Source organism: Amborella trichopoda, chromosome 5 (genome assembly GCF_054954075.1).
Source record: "Amborella trichopoda isolate Santa Cruz 75 chromosome 5, AtrichopodaSantaCruz75HAP2 v2.0, whole genome shotgun sequence".
Classification (NCBI taxonomy): domain Eukaryota; kingdom Viridiplantae; phylum Streptophyta; class Magnoliopsida; order Amborellales; family Amborellaceae; genus Amborella; species Amborella trichopoda.
In genome coordinates, this window is record NC_142340.1 from 394,712 (window position 1) to 414,596 (window position 19,885).

At 37.0% G+C, this 19,885-nt stretch overlaps 2 protein-coding genes across 2 annotated transcripts; one reads left to right on the top strand and one right to left on the bottom strand.

Annotated features, from left to right (window-relative positions):
- The first annotated feature begins 5,456 nt into the window (after positions 1-5,456).
- IQD6 (IQ-domain 6) lies at positions 5,457-8,062 on the top strand. Its single transcript, XM_006833222.3, has 5 exons — positions 5,457-5,539; positions 5,629-5,856; positions 6,119-6,346; positions 6,643-6,756; positions 6,942-8,062. Exons 1-5 carry the CDS (start codon positions 5,471-5,473, stop codon positions 7,635-7,637), a joined length of 1,335 nt encoding a protein of 444 aa, XP_006833285.1. The 5' UTR covers positions 5,457-5,470; the 3' UTR covers positions 7,638-8,062.
- Positions 8,063-9,383: 1,321 nt separating this feature from the next.
- Positions 9,384-11,948, bottom strand: LOC18426574 (polyol transporter 5). The gene is made up of 2 exons (XM_088866562.1): positions 11,754-11,948; positions 9,384-11,000 (listed from the first exon to the last, which is right to left on the bottom strand). The coding sequence occupies exons 1-2, from the start codon at positions 11,884-11,886 to the stop codon at positions 9,610-9,612; spliced, it is 1,524 nt and encodes a 507-aa protein (XP_088722688.1). The 5' UTR covers positions 11,887-11,948; the 3' UTR covers positions 9,384-9,609.
- Positions 11,949-19,885: the final 7,937 nt, after the last annotated feature.

The window sequence follows — 19,885 nt, forward strand, 5'->3', positions numbered from 1 at the left end:
AAGGAAATAACACAAGCCAACAAAAACCACAAAATCCCATGGTAGAGACGGATAGAAGAGACACATAAAATCAAGGAATACGACACGTTGAAAACTACAGTAGTAGGATAAATAAATGTGAGCTCTCTCTCTCTCTCTCTCTCTATACCATAAATGAGATGGCAAAACAGACTCTTCTCTCTCTAGCAGAAATGAGAGGGGAAAAGAGACTCTTCTTTCTCTCTCTAGCATAAATGAGATTGCAAAAATGACTCTCTCTCTCTCTCTCTCTCTCTCTCTCCTTAGCAATAGCAAGTGATCTGAAAAGCAAAGGGAAATTGTCTGTCCACGGCGTATGCCACTTAAAAAGGAAACAAAGATTGTCTTTTACCCCAAACTCCTCGTTCAGGACACGAGGGTTGCCTCTCTCTATTTCGTGTTTTTGAATCTCTCTCTTATTTCTGTTTACTCTTTGACTTGGTTTTCTTGTAAGCATTATTTATGCAGAGAGAATCTAGAAGTGTCCAAAGACGCGAGACAGGCAGATGGAGGTGTAGAACCGAGGTAAAACACAGGGTAACAGACAGCAGGATGCAGCTTTTCTTTCACTTTGACAAATGCAAACAAACTTTAGCATGAATGTTTCAATCACCTCTCTCCTCTCTCCTCTCTCTTTTTGTTTTTTTCACCTCTCTTTCTCTCACAACAAAGTTCAACATGAATGTTTTTAGAACAATTGTTTTATGCATGCTGGCCGCATTTCTACAATATGTGGTCCAGGCATAGGTATAAATCATCCATCTTTGGTCCTCTTAAAAGCAAAAGTTCGAATGTTTTTTTACTATAATTATTATTTGAGTAATGATCCTATGAGACACTCTTATACCCATGTTAAAGATTGTACATTCACTATCATCATATTAAACATTATATATTTTCTAAAAATTAAAATCAAATTATATTTAAAAAATATATTTATTGCCATCCCTGCATTTTTAGAATATAAGGGCTGACTGCATACTAACCGCATCCATCTTTCTAACCACCAAGTCACCTCTCACAAAATAGATATCAAAAATTTATTAAACTTCGTGACATATTGCAAGCTCTCCAATTGGACATCTAGTGACTAGGATTTAATTATCACCTCGTTGTACTAAAGATAAAAGAAAATCCATCTAAAAAAATAGATTTTTACGAGTCAACTCATTTTTATATGGCCTCCTAAAAACCGTGTCTAAAGATAAATAGTGTCCCTTGATAAATGGCTTATTGAATGACTTAATCACTAATAACGGTACATCAAAAATTCGCACAAAAGATAATATGGGCACATTAGACAATACCGCAATTGTATAATGCCATTTTAAAAATAATATCCTGGAATTTTATTAATACAAATATCCTTGTTCTTCAGAAAATTTTTCAAATAATTCTTTACAAAGATTACAAAAAGTACCTAATGTCTTTTACTAATAATTACACATGTTCCCAAGCTTGAGCGGTAACACGGAGTTCTTTCTATCTCTCTCTATATGGATAGAGAGATGATGCGGTCTCCCTTGATAACATATTTTAAAAATAGATTTTGACCTTAATTTTTAAATAATAAACCCTAACATAGAGATTATTCATATGTAAACAATATAATTTTAAAAATTATAAATTATAATTTTTGAGGGAAATATTCAAACCTTTATTTGAAGGACCATCATTTATATCCATCTTTGGATGGATGGTTTATGTCTCAAGGGACACAATGCAGAGATGGTCCTCCCAATGCAGAGATGGTCCTCCCAACATGTGTGTATAGGTATGTGTATATATATGGAAAATATTGAGATTAGCCCTCTAATTCATATGAACATATGAGTCCAATGGTTCAAATTGAATATAGGCCAATCTGACAGTCACGACCTTATTTTATATTTGAATTTGAATTTAATTTTTTTTACGAATCCAAATATCTTGAAAGTTTAGGCATACGTTCTTCTCGTCAGTACGCACCCAATAAAAATATTTTAAAAATAATTCGTAAAAATTGAATTGGCTAAAATACCCCCAAAACTTTTCAAGGGTATATTGATCAATTTATTTATTGTAATTTTTTTTATATATTTTTATTAGATTATCTTATGTTTGAAGAACACTCACCTAAAATTTTAAGTTTAAAAAAAAAAAATTAAAATTCAAATACAAAATGAGGTCGTGACCATCAGATCGATATAGATTCAATCTGGGTTGTTGGGTTCATATATTCATACGAGCTAGTGGACTAATCTCAGCATTTATATATATATATATATATATATATATATATATATATATATATATATATATATATATATATAATATTTTTTACGAATTATTTTTTAGTCAATTTATGTTTTACAAATTATTTTTTAATATTTTTATTAGGTGCGCATTGATGAGAATAATAGACGCTTAAAATTTCACATGATTTGGATTTGTAGAAAAGAAAAAAAAAATCAAATACAAAATGAAGTCGTATTTGTCAAATCGGCCCAAATTCCTATATGTAACTGTAGGCTAGTGGGCCTACGCCAGCATTTCCCTAGAAGATCATTAAATTGGTCATCTCAATCTCGAGATATCTGGATAGAGAAAAAAGAAAATTCAAGTCATGAAAATAATGCATTTCGTAATAAATTATTTGGACCGTCTATTTTTTAAAAAAAATTAATTTTTTATAGATTTACTCAAACTGCATCATTTTTTTAGCTTTAAATTTCTTAATTAGAGATAACAAGAGATTTTCACGCCATCACAAAGCTTTTCGGCAATGAAACTGCATCTTTCTAATTTGAAGTGCAATCTTGTTTCAAGAGTATAAGGTGGAGACTTTTATCAACCTATAAGAGTGTGTGTACACGTCCGGGTCTAGGTTTGGGCCCCAGCTTACCGGGTTGGCAACTTGCCCGTTTGTAAGCCCACGGGTAAGGGATGGGAAATTGATCGGGATGACCCGTGGACTCGAGGGGTCAACCCAACCAAAGTCAGTTTTAGGCCCAGGTAATGGACCTACATGGTCGGGTAGAGCCAAAATGGGTATGGGTTGGGTTCGACCTGACATGACCGACATGATACATAATATTGTAAAATAGATATAATTGAGAATAAATATATACTATAAAATATATAAAATAATTGCTGATGTTTTTTATCCATAGACTTGGACTCTATCCGACCAGTGGATCTAGTATAGATCCAACTTAGACCTATTAGGCCAGGGTCAACCCGTACCCAGCCCGGCCCATTCCGAGCCCCGCCTCGTTCTTAATCCATGGTCCTAGAGCTAAAATAAATATTTAAATTTAAATGTATGTTAAAGGGGTTGCTTTCTTTTGACAAGAAAGGGGTTACTTTCTTTCGAAGAAATGGATCTTAGGAGGATCCGTTTTTCTAAGAGAAGATTTAGGAATTGTGCTGGTAAAGCATGCTTCCGCGGGAGCATGTTTTACGACTTTTAAACAAAATAGTTATTGAAAAGTTTTTTTTTTTTAATTCTAAATTTTGGAATCGATCTAAATATCAGTAAATGATTATTTTTAAGTAAAAAAAAAATGGATTTTGAGTTCTTGACTATCCAGAACTTCTTTTAAAAAAATTTAGACAATTCCTGTGCAATCTTAGGATGTCATTTTTTTTTTTGGTATATTTTTATTTTTTCTTTGAGGTTATTCGCTGCGTTATTCCCCAAAATTAGTAATCTAAAAAAATGTTACAAGGATGAATTTTGTCTAAGGGAGTAGATGAACAGCGTACTTCCGCCGGAGTAAGGGATCATTTGGATCTGGAATCTGAGGTATTGCTCATTCACGAGCACGTGAAGTGAGAGAAGTGGTAGCTGTGGGACCTTCTTATAAATGTGCTTCGTAGTGATGTACGGTTGATATTCACTCAACTATTTATTTCAGGAACATCGCAGTCGTCCATGCTTAAATTTATATGCAGCGACAACATTCTATGCATCATATTGTATTAATATTTGCATGTATAATTTATTGTGAGTTATGGGGAATAGGGTTTTTCATCTGTAAAGACCCTTGGGACATGGGGCCTTCTCAGTTTAATTTCATTTGTATAATTAAATATAAAAGCGATGTAACCTGCACGAAAAGAAGATCCTTGAAATATTCTCCCTGTGCCTTTTGTCCTTTCAATGAATAAACAACAAAAAAATAGTTTGGCCTTTTATCTCTTATGTTTAATAATGCAGCCACCCAATTTCATTTTAATCGTCAAGATTAATCGTGATCATTTTGTATCAAAGATAAATAATATTATTTTATAATTTTTTATTTAAAAATATGGATGAAGTGTCTGAATTTTTCCTTAAATTAGTATTGCTGTAAATATTTTTACAAACAAAATTATTTTTAAGGCCTCAAATTTTAGGCCTCAGCTGTTAATATTTGCTCGGATTTTTATTGTTGTTATTATTTGCTTGCCTCAGCTAGGTTCGAGGTGAAAAATATTCTTAAGGCCTCAAATTTTTGGGATGTGACTTACTCAATACAAATGACTAATTGGAAAAAAGATTTGGGGATATGACTTAATCTAAATGATTAACCTGGGAAAATTTTGAATACTTATATTGGATGTGTCGAAAAAAATCACGCCCTAGGATTACATGTAAGCCGTTTTGGGATAGTTCTCAAAATCTTATTATTATTATTATTATTCTTTCAAATATTCATCCTATAATTTTAAAGTGAATTCCAAAATCTGAAAAAAGAAAAAGAAAAATAAAAATCCATTTGAAAATGGATTCTCTCTCCTTCCCAAGCAATTTACATATTTGGACAATACAAGGGACAAAGCATATGGTTTGTGGTGAGGTGATAATATAAGTTCGTACTTGGAATGAATGAATAGATAGAGACGTTGGATAATTTAAGAAAGAAAATGTTATTTTTAAATGGGTGCCATAATTCAAACCTCAAATTTGCCATTGCCGCCCTTAGTTTTTGATGGCTGGCTACTTAGCATAGATTCAAAAACTTTCAAAAAAAAAAAAAAAATTGCATAAAAATAACCACAAAAAGAAGCGTAATATCAGATATGGGCCCGGGAGATATCAAAAAAAGATGGAAGATCTCATTTGAATGGATGCGGTGGGCGGGACGATGGATTTGTTTTGGCCTTTATTTTGAATTTAAATCCAACGGCTAAGCTGTCGGAACACACCCCAATCCAACCTCCACCCGCCGTCCAATACACATACCCCTCTCATTCATCCTCCCACTACTCTTACTCTACTCTGGTTTTCAGTGTTCCTTCTTCTGGCTAAGAAACAAGTTGTGGTTTTTTGGATTCAGATTCCCGTCCTCTGCTGAAACAAGTTGCTGGGATTTCCATCCATTTCTGTCTCTGGTGAAGAAAGTTGCTGGGACTCTCTCTCTCTCTCTCTCTCTCTCTCTCTGCATCCATTTATCTGTCTAGTGAAGAGAGCTGGCGATTTGCCGAGATGGGGGCATCAGGGAAATGGCTAAAATCCCTTATCGGTGTCAAGAAGTCCGACAAAGACGACCACCCTGTATATATCTCTCTCTCTTTCTCTCTAAAATGGCAGCACATCTGATCCTCCTTGACATTTACCATCTGGTTTTATGTTTCATTGTTAAGGTAAAGCTGGGGAATAGCAGCAGGTCTAGAAAATGGAGGCTGTGGAGGAGCTCATCAGGGGGGAGCGCCAAATCCAGCACTGAGACCTCAGATTTGTCGCCTGCAGCTGCTGCAGAGGCCTTCAACGCGGCGGTGGCAACTGTGGTCAGAGCTCCTCCCAAAGATTTCAGGGCAGTCAGGGAAGAGTGGGCTGCCATTCGCATCCAAACCGCATTTCGGGGCTTCCTGGTAACATGACACAGTAAACCCATCAATGGATATTTGTCATTATTTTTGTTTCAATCCCAATTTCTGTCTACTTGCCGCAACAACTAAACCCTAATGTTGTAGATATTTTTTCTTTCTATTGTGAGATTGATTTTTTTGTACGTTTCTTTGAATGCTTAAAAGAGCTCTGGGTCTAAACCTGTGCTACCCATCGAAGAAAAAGTTTTGCTCTTGTTTTTTCTTTGGGAGGATTTAGGGTCTGATGAGGTATGACTGATTGCAGGCAAGGAGGGCTCTGAGGGCTTTGAGAGGATTGGTGAGGCTTCAGGCTCTGGTGAGGGGTCGCCTTGTGAGGAAGCAAGCAGCTATAACACTGAGGTGCATGCAGGCATTAGTGAGGGTCCAGGCCCGCATTCGAGCTCGCCGCGTGAGGATGTCAAATGAGGGACAAGCCATCCAGAAAATGCTAGAAGTTCGTCGCAACAAAGACAATCCCTTCAGAGAAGTTGAGGTATTCTTCTTCTCTCTTCTGAAAAACGTACATCATTGTTCATTCAACTATTTTCTCACAACGACTTTATGAGAAGCATAATATTTTATTTGTTAAGTGATTTATGGATTAGATACTTGTCTTTTTCGCTATACCATTTGATTGTTTGGATTAGAGTTTCCTTCATAATCTGTGAATGCTTAGTGATGGGTATCTTGGCTTATAGGTTCTTGTTTTGACTGTGTTACCTTATCGTGAATATGAGTGCTTTGTTTTGATAGTACATCTTCGTCTCCATTTCTCTTGTTGGGTTTCAGGATGGCTGGTGTGATAGTCAAGGAACACTTGAAGAAATTCGAGCAAAGTTACAAATGAGGCAAGAAGGTGCTATTAAGAGGGAGAGAGCCATTGCTTATTCACTCTATCAGCAGGTTTCTCTCTGTAACCTGTCTTCGATCTCCCTTACACTGTGTCGGGTCTCACAATCTGATGTCTTTCATGCTTACACAACGCAAATGCTTCTTGGATTTGAACTTTCATGCCACTGTTGCAGGATTGCTCTGCTAATTCCCTTCTCTGATTGTTTCTTTGATATTTATTTGCAATCCATTTTCAGCAATGGAGATCAAACTCAAATACAAAATTAAATATAGCAATGAATTCTTTAAAGCATGAACCAGACAAGAACAGCTGGGGATGGAGCTGGCTAGAACGATGGATGGCAGCTAGACCTTGGGAGAACAGATTGATGGAGCAACCAAACACCGAGCATTCTGATACATTCTCTTTCAAGCACTCTGATGATCAATGGAAACATGGGGAACCCAATTCAGTTAAAGTTAGAAAGAACAATATCAGCACTCGGATCTCTGCAAAACCCCCACCTGGGTACACTCATCGAATTGCTAGATCATCATCAACCCCAAGTTCTGAGCTACCCTTTGATGAAGGCTCGCCATCTTCAGTAAGCACATCTACCCCTGTATCAGGAAGCACTCCCTTGACATCAGAGAGGACTGAAGAGAGTGCTTCAAGTAGACCCAACTACATGAATTTGACAGAATCAACAAAGGCAAAACAGAGACCTTGTAATTCTCATAGGATTCTAAGGCATTCTATGGACGATTTCCAACTACCTAAGAAGGCGGCTTCTCTTTCTAATGGAGAGTCAAGGAGCACTGGTGGCTCTGATCCTTCTGTTACATCTGGTAAGTTAAGCCACTCAATGGCACGGGTGGATAGGCACCTGGTCAGAATCAGGGAAAATGGCAGTTACTGTGGAGATCTCGAAAGGCCACCTCTTTTGCCTTAGTGTTTCAATCCACATGCTTACAGCTCAAATTGGATATGGATGGAATTCTATGAATTGGATCATGGGCAACATCTTGTTGTTCCTTTATATTGATCTCCACCCACCCCTCCCTCCCGAACCCCCCCTCCCACCCCCCAGTCCCAATTCTTCAAAGCAAATGATGCTTGATTGACAGGGGGTTTCAGAGTGATGATCAATGTATTTGTTTTCAGAGCGAAATCTTGATCTTGTGAAATAATGAGAGAGAGCTTTTCTCAGGCTTCCAATGGTTAGACCAGGTTGAATTGTTCCAAGTTTCAGAAGTAACTTTGGTCCGATTTTACTTCTGTTTGTGTATTTGTTCTCTATGAGCAATGGCAGTGAATGATTTGAGTTGTGTGGATAATGGTTTTGTTGTCTTTGGAGAATGAAGTTTAGTTGCCCAAGAACAGCAGTTCTGTGTATCCAACTTCTTGTGACTAGTTTTCTACTTTTCTTCTTTATGCTTGTCTTTTTTAAATGGAAAGAAACAAATTATTTGATGCATAACAGTGTTTTGGTTTACAATAGGGAGCAGGGTTTATTAATTGATAAGTGGCCCTAGTAGCTTTTTGATATAATCATAGATAGAACTGGTAAAAAACAACATGAAAACATGTAAACAAAGCGCTTCTGTTTGCCTCATTTTTGTTTTCAGTTACTCGTACTGCCACTGCTTGAATGCTACATGAGTTATTGGTAGGCAAATAACCAGTTATGTAACCTACCATAAAGAAATCAGTGTCTGGGTGAGGTTATCAATGAGGTTATCAGAGTATCTCTTTAGGATTGGTTTGCTCACCAAATTGAGAAATTTTATGAATTGACTTTTTCTCAATTGCAAATGAAATGGCCATAAAGAACATAAGTAGGAGGAAAGGGAAAGAGGAGATTATGAATCTCAAGAATGATAAAGGGAATGGAAAGTTCATTCATTATTATCATCATTTGAAATTTATTCCAATTATTTGGGGTTGGTTACATGAATTCTGATCCAACATTCTACTCTAGCAAAAATCATGCCCTCAGTAAAACCATATGCCATCATATCTTTTTTCGCTATTTTCATCTATATTGTCATGCCCTCAATAAGATCATATATCATCAAATATTTTCTCGCTATTTCCATCTATGTTCTTTTAGACCTTTCCCTTGCTCTTTTAAAACCTTCCAATTGAACTGCACATGACAAGCCCACTTAACTCTACTTCCCTCATCTTATTGCTTATTGGAACTACTCTCAAAGGCAATATTCAGAAGCAACCATAATGGTAATTGCCTATTTTCAAATTGTTTTGGTCTAAAAAGGTTTTAATTCATTTTTGTGAGGTTGAGAATTTTTCTAGAAGGATTTTAAGGATAATCAATTATTAAGTCTCCCCCCTTGTTGAAAAATGAAACAAGGCTTAGTATAGGTTTGAAATTATCTTTAAAAGCTAGCTCTTTTCCCTGTTAGAAAATCAAAGTAAATATGAGTTGCTTTTTTTTTAGCCAATAGCACATTTGCCATTGTTTTTTAGAATTTGGAATTCCTTTCTAAGTATAATCTTACAAACTGTTGGGCTTACTTAGAAGTACGAAATTCAATGAAATGTTTTCTTTTTTCCTTTTGTAAAGACTCTATCCTAGAGAGTAGAGATCAATTGATAGAGAAGAAATTTCAACTAAGCAGCGCGCCTTTGATCAATGGGCAATTTGCCATTGGTCAAAGAATGAAAATTGAAACTATTTAAATAGTTTTCAATTACTTTGAACTTTGAAGGAGTGAATGTACTAAAAGCAACCATGGATTTGAAATTCGTCAAAATTAACAAATCCAGAATCCTATGGGTCTACTGCATGATTTTTGTCAAAAAAAGAAAAAGGAAAACATGTTAGTGGCTTCTACCCTACTTCACATGGAGGCAAACATGTTAGTGGCTTCTACTCTAATTCTAATGGAGGTGGAACCTCCTCAACCTGCAACATCTTCTCCCTCAGCTGATCCCACACCCAACTTCCCAATTTGCACTTCTCCTCTGCCTCTGTCTTCCTCAACTCCTCTCTTCTTGTCCTCAAAGACCTCACACATCTCCTCCAAGGTCCTCCCCTTTGTCTCAGGCAGAAACACATAAAAGAAGATAGCCCCCAAAGCCGATATCCCCGAAAAGACAAAGAATGTCCCTCCCATTGATATTGCCTTAGTAACTGAGAGGAAGCTCATGGACACAGCCCCACTCACCACTCTGTTCACCCCCACCGCTACGGCAGTCCCCTGCGCCCTCAGCCTCAGTGGAAATATCTCGGATGAGTAAACCCATGTTATGGGTCCCAACCCTACAGAAAAACACGAAACGGTGGCACACACCGAGATCACACACAACACCACCGCCCACGCAACGCGACTGCCCACCAAAGCGCCCACCCCGAGCCCTGCCAATGAAATCGCCATCCCTATTGAGCCCCCCAACAACAATGGCCTCCTTCCTGCCTTGTCCAAGAACAAGGCCGACACCAACACAAATGCAGTCTTCATAAACCCCATCAAGATCGTCACCCCGAAAAGCTGCTTCTTCTTCTTCAGTCCGGCCGCCTTAAACACCTCAGGGCAATAGTACACCACTGCATCATTGCCCGAGGCTTGCATAAAGAAATTGATCCCGATGGCAGCAACTAGCATTCGACGTACAGGCCTCGACGGCCTCAGAAACAATTCTTTCCATACGTGACCCCCTGATACAACATCCCCTGCCTCTGCCGCCTCCAGGATCTCTGCCAACCTCTCCTCCGCCTCAGCCTTGCTATCCGAAACCCTATTTAACACATTCCTCGCTTGCTCAATACGGCCTTTCATGACCAGCCACCTCGGGCTCTCAGGCATAATGAGCACACCAAGAGCCAAGAGCATGGCCGGAACGGCAGCAATCCCCAGCATTATCCGCCAATTTATGTTCTGGGGTAAGCTCGAGAACCCATAGTTCGATACATAGCCTAACAAAATCCCAACATTTATGAAGACCTCGGGGAGAGAGGTGAGGAAGCCACGAGACATGGCAGGGGAGATCTCGGCAGTGTATACAGGGGCGATCATGAGGGAGTAGCCGACGCCTATGCCGGCGACTACCCGGCCCGCCATGAGGAATGCAAAGGAGGGGGCAAAGCCCATGAGAACAGCCCCCAACAAAAAGGTTGTGGCAGCCAAGATGATGGTGAAGCGCCTCCCGATCATGTCCGAGGTCTTCCCTGAGGCCAAGGACCCAATGAGAGAGCACACATTGAGGGAGCCAATGAGGATCTCTTCTTGGGTGGACGAGATCTTGAGATCGTCCCTGATGTAGAGCACCGCCCCACTCATCACCCCAATGTCTGCATGGAAGAACAAATGGCTGAGAGAGACAGAGAGAGAGAAGCAAAATAATGGCTGCTAGGAATTTGATCATGGCGATAAGAGAAAGAAAGGCTCACTATGTTGATTAAGGAACAAATTTTCAAGCAAAATAATGGCTGCTAGGAATTCAATCATGGCAAATCACCATGTTCATTATGGTAAGCATCTTCAAGTATCTGTGAAGAAAAAGGAAGAAAGACCGACACGACAATGCTTGCTGGGAGAATACAAATAAGGAAGAACAAACCAAACTTCCCAAAAGTAAACAACCATGAACTCAAACATCTACATAGAGTATCTGTGGAGCGTACAGAGACAAAAACCAGAACAATGGCTGTGAGAATTAGATCATGAGAGAGAGAACCCAGCTTTCCAAAAGTCATGAAATAAAGTTAGAGAGCCATTTTCAAGCATCCAAAGGAGCATATTGCATAAAAGAAGAGAAGGAAGAAACCAAACTTTCCAAAAGTAAAGAACCATGAACTCAAACATTTACATAGAATTATCCGTGGAGCACAAAAGGTACACAGAGACAAAAACCACAACAATGGCTGTGAGAATTAGAACATGAGAGAGAGAGAGAGAGAGAGAGAGAGAGAGAGAGAGAGAGAGAGAGAGAGAGAGAGAGAGAGAGAACCCAGGTTTCCAAAAGTCACGAAACAAAGTTAGGGACCCATTTTCAAGCATTTAAAGGAGCATATTGCATGAAAGAAGAGAAGGAAGAAACTCACCGTAGCCAAGGAGAATTGAGTTCATGGAAGCCAGGACTGCACTGGCAAAAGCATATGTGGTCAAGCGGGTCTTAGTCTTGGTAGTGGCAGTCACTGCTCCACCAACTTCCCCTTCCTCTACTTTCCCATCCATTATTGATCTTATTACTTTCCTCTGCTTTTTCAGAAAACTTCTTATCTGAATCAGACGACTTCTTCTTAAGAAGTCAGCAAAGTAAATGGATATATAAGGCCAAATTCAGGGGATGGGGAGTGGATATGCTCATATCTCGCACAGGGACACTTGGGGACAACCCCCTCATTTCCCTCTTTGAGGTAGAACGGTTCAAATCGAAGAGATCTTGGAGTGGGGGTCGAGAGGGAAACTGATTTCGTTAAGAGATTGAAAGAGAGACGGCTTTGGTCGAGTAGAAAGAGAAAGACGCTTATCTCTGCAAACCTATCGGTCTTCTCTCTAGCTTCGTTGGGGTGTATCCCTCTCTATCCAGAAGCCACCTATTTTGCATGTCCCCAACTGAAGCCAATGCATAGGTGGCCTTGTTCATTTTCGTTTATCCTCAAAAGGATTGCGTCAGCTGTATTTTATTAACGGCTGTGGTTTCCATAAGGTTGCAACGCACCTTCAAATTTTATTATTACATCTAACTTGGGTGTGAAAATTTATTAGGATTATCTAGTTTATCTAATTATAAAATTTTAAACTCAAAAAAATGGTTAAAATCAAGTAGATTGACAGCCTAGGTAACATGTTGCAAGATACACTATTTTTAAGACTCAAAATCTTCTTCTTTTTTTTTTTTCATATTCATACGTCTCGATGTCGCGATGGTCAATTAGAAGGTTTTTCAACATTAAAACAATCTTCTTCGATGGATTTTTTAAGTGCATTTTATTTATATATTTTAAGGTTACAACTTTTTTATAAACTTCTTCCTTTACTAATTACAATTGCTTTATATTACAAAAAATTTTTGAACAAGAGTATTTTTCACCATTAAGAGAGATAAAATATATATTTTTATGAAAATTTAGCGGTATTTAATGCTTTATACAGGTAATTTCACATCCTATGTGGATGATGTCTTTATCTATTATAATTAATAAATATTATTTTTTATTGTGAATTTTTACTTTACTCTTGAATAATTATTTGAAATATTCTTAAACAAAAAATTACTACATTATAAAGTAAAGATATTAAATATACAAAAAAATAAAATACATTGAATAAATACTTACATGAATGAGTATCCTAACGTAACTCATCCTCAAAAACCATCCTTACCATCCTTGAAAGTCTACAAATACATTAACCCTTATTCCCAATAATACCATTAGCTGCCCATTGACTCGAAAAAATAAAGAAAATAAGTCAGTCAATTTAGAAACATTGAAAGAGAGACAGGGCCCCTCAAGTAAGAAATATTGAGAGAGAGAATGAGCTTAAAAGGAGATTCAAAAGTGCATTTATTTTCACTCCTCAAAAGTCTACAAATACATTAATCCGTAGTCCCAATAGAACCACTAGCTGCACATTAGCTTTAAAGACAGCAGAAAAGACAGCTTCTCAAAATAGAAATCTAGAAAGAGAGAGACGGGAACCGGCCAAAGAGATTCAAAACTGGAAAGAATAAAGTCATAAACAACAAAACATAACAAACAAAAATAAAAAGAAAGGAAACAAAGGCGTAATAGAAAAGATTATGATGTAGAATCATGTGGTTCCCACAAGAACGTAAGGATAAAGTTTATACTAGTTCAAGGTTCTAAACAATCAAATTAGGGCACATGTCACGCCCCAAGAATTTATAATACTGATATTTTTGAGATGTGACAGTCAAAACATATATACATCTCTTGATAGGATAAATTTATAGTGGTGATTTCTTACAAAGTAACAAAAGAAAGTTTACGCACAACTACAATATCTTCCAAAGTTGATCCTGACGAGCACTCAAAATGAAACTGCAGTTATCTTGAAAAAAAAATGTTTACCATAGTTTGATGAGTTTGGCTACTCAATAAGTGATCATCATAATCCTAAAAATAATCATGATTGAAAGTTATCAATATTTTCAAAAAGGAGATCTATTAACAGAAATGCATTAACAGTTTCACTTTAAAAAAATAAATAATTAAGTATAATCCGAATAATTGAAATGCATATAACATTTAACGGCAGTGCATAATTCAAAGGATTTCACAAATTATCCTACTGGTGTCCCAAGTAGGTCACCTATATACCTCATCAACGTCTTGATGGGTCACTTAATCCCTATCGGCGTCCCAGATAGGTCCACTTAATCCCTGCAGGTCCATTTACACCTCACCGGCGTACCGAATGAGTCCACTTAATCCCTACCAACGTCCCAGATAGGTCCACTTATACCTCACCAGCGAACCGGATGAGTTCACTTGCATACTTAAAGTGTTTCTAAAGCTCTTTCAACATTTGAAAGTAGCAATATCATGTACTCAACATATCACTGAAACTATTAATATGAATTTCACTGAAACCATTAATAACAGTCACTTTCAATAACATTTCAAAAATACCCAGTCAAATAATTTGGGCTCAAATTCAGAAAGGTAGCAGTTCGTAAAGACATTCTAGCATAATTGTCAATCTAATGGGATGTCAATTCGCAAATAAATATTTCACAGACAATGGTATAATCAATTGGAAAAATATCAGTTTTCAAATACTAAGGCAGTCATTTGCACATGAAATTTACCATGTCTAAATATTAAAAAATAGTAAAAAAAAATCTCACAATTTTACTAATAACAGAAATATCAAATTTATTTCTAATAATTTAACAATATCTAAAATTTTCTAACAATAGACAAGAAAAATAAATAAATTTATTACTAAAAATTTACAGCATTTAAAATTCCTAACATAGATAAAATATCACAATTTTTATTAAAAATATTATTTTTCAAGTTAATGAGGTCGCTTGCGCATAAAATTTGTCCCGCCTAAAATTCATCATAATAAGCAGATATATTATTTCATTTCATTTTTAAAAAAAAAACGGATTATTTTTCAAGATAATGAAGTCACTTACCTAAAATATTTGAGATGAAGCTTCCGATAAAAATTCGGCTAGAGAGAGAAAGAGCTCACTGCGTTTCGACTAGAGAGAGGGATCTCAAAATTTTCTAGGGTGGGAGTCATCACTTCTCCTATTTAAATTCTTACGATACCTTATTATATTCTTTTATTAAGTTATACCTCACACATGACGTGTAACAAGTATATTACAGCTTAAACGCTTAAAGCCCACGTCCACTCAAGGACGTGGCAAAAACAAAAGCTTAAACCAGGTAAAAGCTTTTGAAAGTAGTGATGGTCCCTAAGGACCATCATGCTCATACGAACCATCACTTATTTAAAAGTTTCTTTTTTTCTTCTTCTTTTTTTTTTTTTTTTTGAAATTTTAGGATTATTACATTCTTCCCCCCTTAAAGAAATTTAGTCCTCTAAATTTGTGTACCTGATTACTGAAGAAGATAAGGATATTTTTCTCGGATATCGTATTCTCGTTCCCAAGTCGACTCCTCTCTTGAATGGTACTGCCATAATATACGGACCAAAGGAATCTCCTTGTTGCGTAACACTTGTACCCTTCTATCCAGTATCAAAATTGGCTGCTCAATAAAGGATAGGTCCTTTCTGATCGATAGAGATTCATATTTCAAGATATGGGATGGGTCGAGCTAATATTTTCGTAGTGATGATACATGGAAGACATTATGGACGTTTGCCAATTCGGGTGGTAAGGCAAGTCTATAAGCGACACCTTCAATTCTTTCCAGGATTTCAAGTGGTCCGATATAACATGGGTTCAGCTTTCCTTTCATGCCGAATCTCATAATGTCTTTTATTGGTGAGATTTTTAGGAAAACTCGATCACCTTCCTCAAATTCAAGATCTCTCCTTCGGTTATCGGCATAACTCTTTTGCCGACTCTGAGCTGTCTTGAGCCTTTCTCGAATTAATGCTATCTTATCTGTGGTTACCTGGACAATTTTTGGCCCCAAAAGCTTTCTTTCACCAACCTCGTCCCAACAGATAGGTGACTTGCATTTCCTTCCATACATGGCTTCATATGATGCTATCTGAATACTGGCTTAGAAGCTATTATTATAAGCAAACTCAATCAGGGGTAAATCGTCATCCCAGCTTCCTGTAAAGTTAATGACACAGGCCCTCAGCATATCTTCCAAAGTTTGGATGGTCCTCTCCAATTGTCCATCAGTTTGGGGGTGAAAGGCAGTGCTAAAGGTGAGTCTCGTCCCCATGGCTGACTGTAGCCTAGCCCAAAATTTAGAAATAAACCGAGTATCCCTGTCTGATACAATACTGACCGAAACTCCATGCAATCGCATTATTTCCTTAATGTACAACTGGGCCAGTCGATCCAAGTGTGCGCCGTGCGAATCGGCAGAAAGTGGGTAGCTTTGGTCAGCCGGTCCGCATTGACCTAAATGCTATCATGTCCTGAATTTGTTCTAGGCAAGCCAAAGACAAAATCCATAGAGAAGTGCTCCCACTTTCACTCTGACACGGGTAAAGGCTGCAACAACCCAGCGGGCCTTTGATACTCAGATTTTACTTGCTGACATGTTAGGCACTTAGACACAAATAGTGCTACCTCTTTTTTCATATTATTCCACAAAAAAGTTTTCTTCAGATCTTGATACATTTTAATACTTTTGGAATGTATCGTATAACGAGAGTGATGTGCTTCTTCCAATATAGCTTTCTTCACACTCTCATCATTCGAGACACAAATCCGACAGTTGAATCTTAGCAAATCCTCACTACATATAGAGAATTCATCTCTCTTTCTCAGCTTCACCTCTTATACAATTATTATAAGCTGAGGGTCTTTCTTTTGTGCTGATCGAATCTATTGGATTAATTGGGGTTCTGCCTTAATGTTGGCAATCATACTTACCACACCATTAATGGACGGAGCCGGATGCCAATCCACTATTTCTTCTAACAATCTCATTTCTTGGATCATTAGATGAGCTAAGACTCCAGTAGATTTTCTACTTAGAGCGTCGGCCACAACGTTAGTTTTTCCTGAATGATAATGGATTGTACAATCATAATATTTTAAGAAATCTATCCATCTTATCTGCCGCATAGTTAAATCCTTCTAAGAGAAGAGGTATTTTAAGCTCTTATGATCTATATATATTTTGAATTGCTCACCATATAGATAATGCCTCCACATTTTCAAAGCGAATACTATTGCAGCCAGTTCCAAATCATGAATTGGATATTTTTTCTCATATTCTTTCAACTGTCTGGATGCATATGCCAGTACCTTCCCATATTACATTAATACACAACCCAAGCTTTTATGTGAAGCATCACTATAATTCACAAATCTCTCACTCCCCTCAAGAATAGTTAAAATAGGTGCTGAAGTTAATCGAACTTTTAGTTCTTGAAAATTCTCCTCATATTCACTTGTCCATTCAAATTTGACATTTTTCTGTGTCAATCGAGTCAATGGGGTTGCGATTCGAGAAAGTCCTTCTACAAATTTTCTGTAATATCCTAAAAATCCCAAAAAGCTTCGAACTTCAGTCGCATTACTTGGTTGTTTCCAATTAACAACGGCTTCAACCTTTGAATGATCAACTAATAAACCTTCCTTTGATATGACATGTCCTAAAAATGTTACTTGTTCAAGCCAAAATTCACATTTACTTAGTTTGGCATACAATTTCTTTTCTCTTAATATTGCAATACCATTCTTACATGCTGCTCATGTTCCTTCTGATTCTTGGAATAAATTAAAATATCATCGATGAATACTACAATAAATTTATCCAAAAAAGGCTTAAAGACCCGATTCATCAAATTCATAAATGCAGCCGGTGCATTGGTTAATCTAAAAGGCATGACTAAAAATTCATAATAGCCATACCTTGTTTTGAAAGCTGTCTTGGGAATATCTTCATTTTTAATCTTAAGCAGATGGTATCCAGATCTAAGATCAATTTTTTAAAACACTTGTGATCATTGTAATTGATCAAAGAAATCATCAATTCTAGGTAATGGATACTAGTTTTTCACTGTCACTTGGTTCAACTGTCTATAATCGATACACAATCTCATGGTCCCATCTTTCTTTTTAACAAACAATACTGGAGCACCCCAAGGTGACACACTTGACCTGATAAAACCTTTATCTAATAATTCTTTCAATTGTTGTTTAAGTTCCTTAAGTTCTGCAGGTGCCATTCTGTAAGGTGCCTTAGAAATTGGGGCTACCCTTGGCAATAATTCAATAGAGAATTAAATTTTCCTGTCAGACGGTAATCCTGGCAATTCTTCAAAAAAAAATTCAGGAAATACTCGGATAACCGGAGTGGTATCCAAATTTATCTTCCTTCCTATCATCTTTGATATAGGCAAGAAAGCCTTGACACCCTTTTTGGTATCATTGAAGTAAAATACTGGTTGATTCGGAATACTAAAGGTAACTATTTTTTTGCAACAATCAATACTTGCATGGTATGCAGAAAGCCAATCCATGCCTAAGATTACATCAAAGTCTTGAATTCCTAGGAGTATTAAATCAACCAACAATTCCTTTTCTTCTATCTTCATTACACAGGATTTGTACACTATATCGGTGTCACTTGAATTTCCCATCGGTGTGGCTACCTCTAGAATGTATTCTAATTGTTCGGGTTCTACCTTTAAGTGGCATGCAAAATGTGGTGAAACAAATGAATGAGTAGATGCAGGATCAATCAAAACATGAGCTACTTTTTGGAAGATAATAAGAGTACCTTGGATCACTGATTTTGAGGCCTGAGCGTCTTGCTGGGTGATGACAAATACTCTTCCCTTCATCTGAGGCTTTTGGGCTATCTCTCCCTGCTTTGGAAGCTGTTGCATCTGTAAGCTAGGATATTTTCTAATCTGGTGTCCCAATTTTCCACATTTAAAACAGGCTCCAGTATTCCAATAACAATGGCTCGATCCATGGTTTTTCCCATATTTTTTACATGGTTCTATTAGGCTTTGAAGTGGCAAAAGCTTTAGCTTCTTGTTTGCCCTTTCAAACTGTTGTCGATTAGATGGTGTGCGTCTAACCTGATTTTTTTTAATTTTCATCTTTTGGTAATCTTTAAAATCTTTTTCGACAATTTGGGCTCGATTTACTATTTCAGCATTTGAGAAATACATTTCATTAAATGCCTCAACCCAAGTCAAGGGTTTATTTTCTTTGACCAATACTCCTTTTGCCATTCGCCACCAATGTTGTGCTTCACCTTCTGACATAAAAACTGCCAAGGCCACCTTCCTATCATCAAGACGTTCCATTACCTCGAATATTTTCTCTAATTGCATAATCCATCCCTCGGCTTCTAGTGGGTTTACAGCACCATTAAAAGAAGGTGGGTTCAATTTATTAAATTGTTCGATATTACTCCCACCATTTCCCGTAACTGACTGCCTGGGTGGATTGTTGTTTTCCATCTGATGTTGCAACAGGGCCACCATATTTTCCAAGGCTTTGTGAATTCCTTCCATATTAGCTTCAGTTATTCTGGATCTTGACTTCGTCTCAGTCTATACACGCAATAAATGTGATTTTAAGTACATTCTTTAAATTTCCTAAGAATCTTAAACCTATTGCTCTGATACCATAAAATTGTCACACTCCATACAGTGGTGAATTCTTCTTACAAAGTAACAAAAGAAAGTTTAAGCACAACTACAATATCTTCCAAAGTTGATCCTGACGAGCACTCAAAATGAAACCGTAGTTATCCTGAAAAAAAAATGTTTACCATAGTTTGATGAGTTTGGCTACTCAGTAAATGATCATCATAATCCTAAAAATAATCATGATTGAAAGATATCAATATTTTAAAAAAGGAGATCTATTAACAGAAATGCATTAACAGTTTCACTTTAAAAAATGCATAATTAAGTATAATCCGAATAATTGAAATGCATATAGCATTTTAACGGCAGTGCATAATTCAAAAGATTTCCCAAATTACCCTACTGGCGTCTCAAGTAGGTCACCTATATACCCCATCAGCGTCCTAATGGGTCCACTTAATCCCTATCGACGTCACAGATA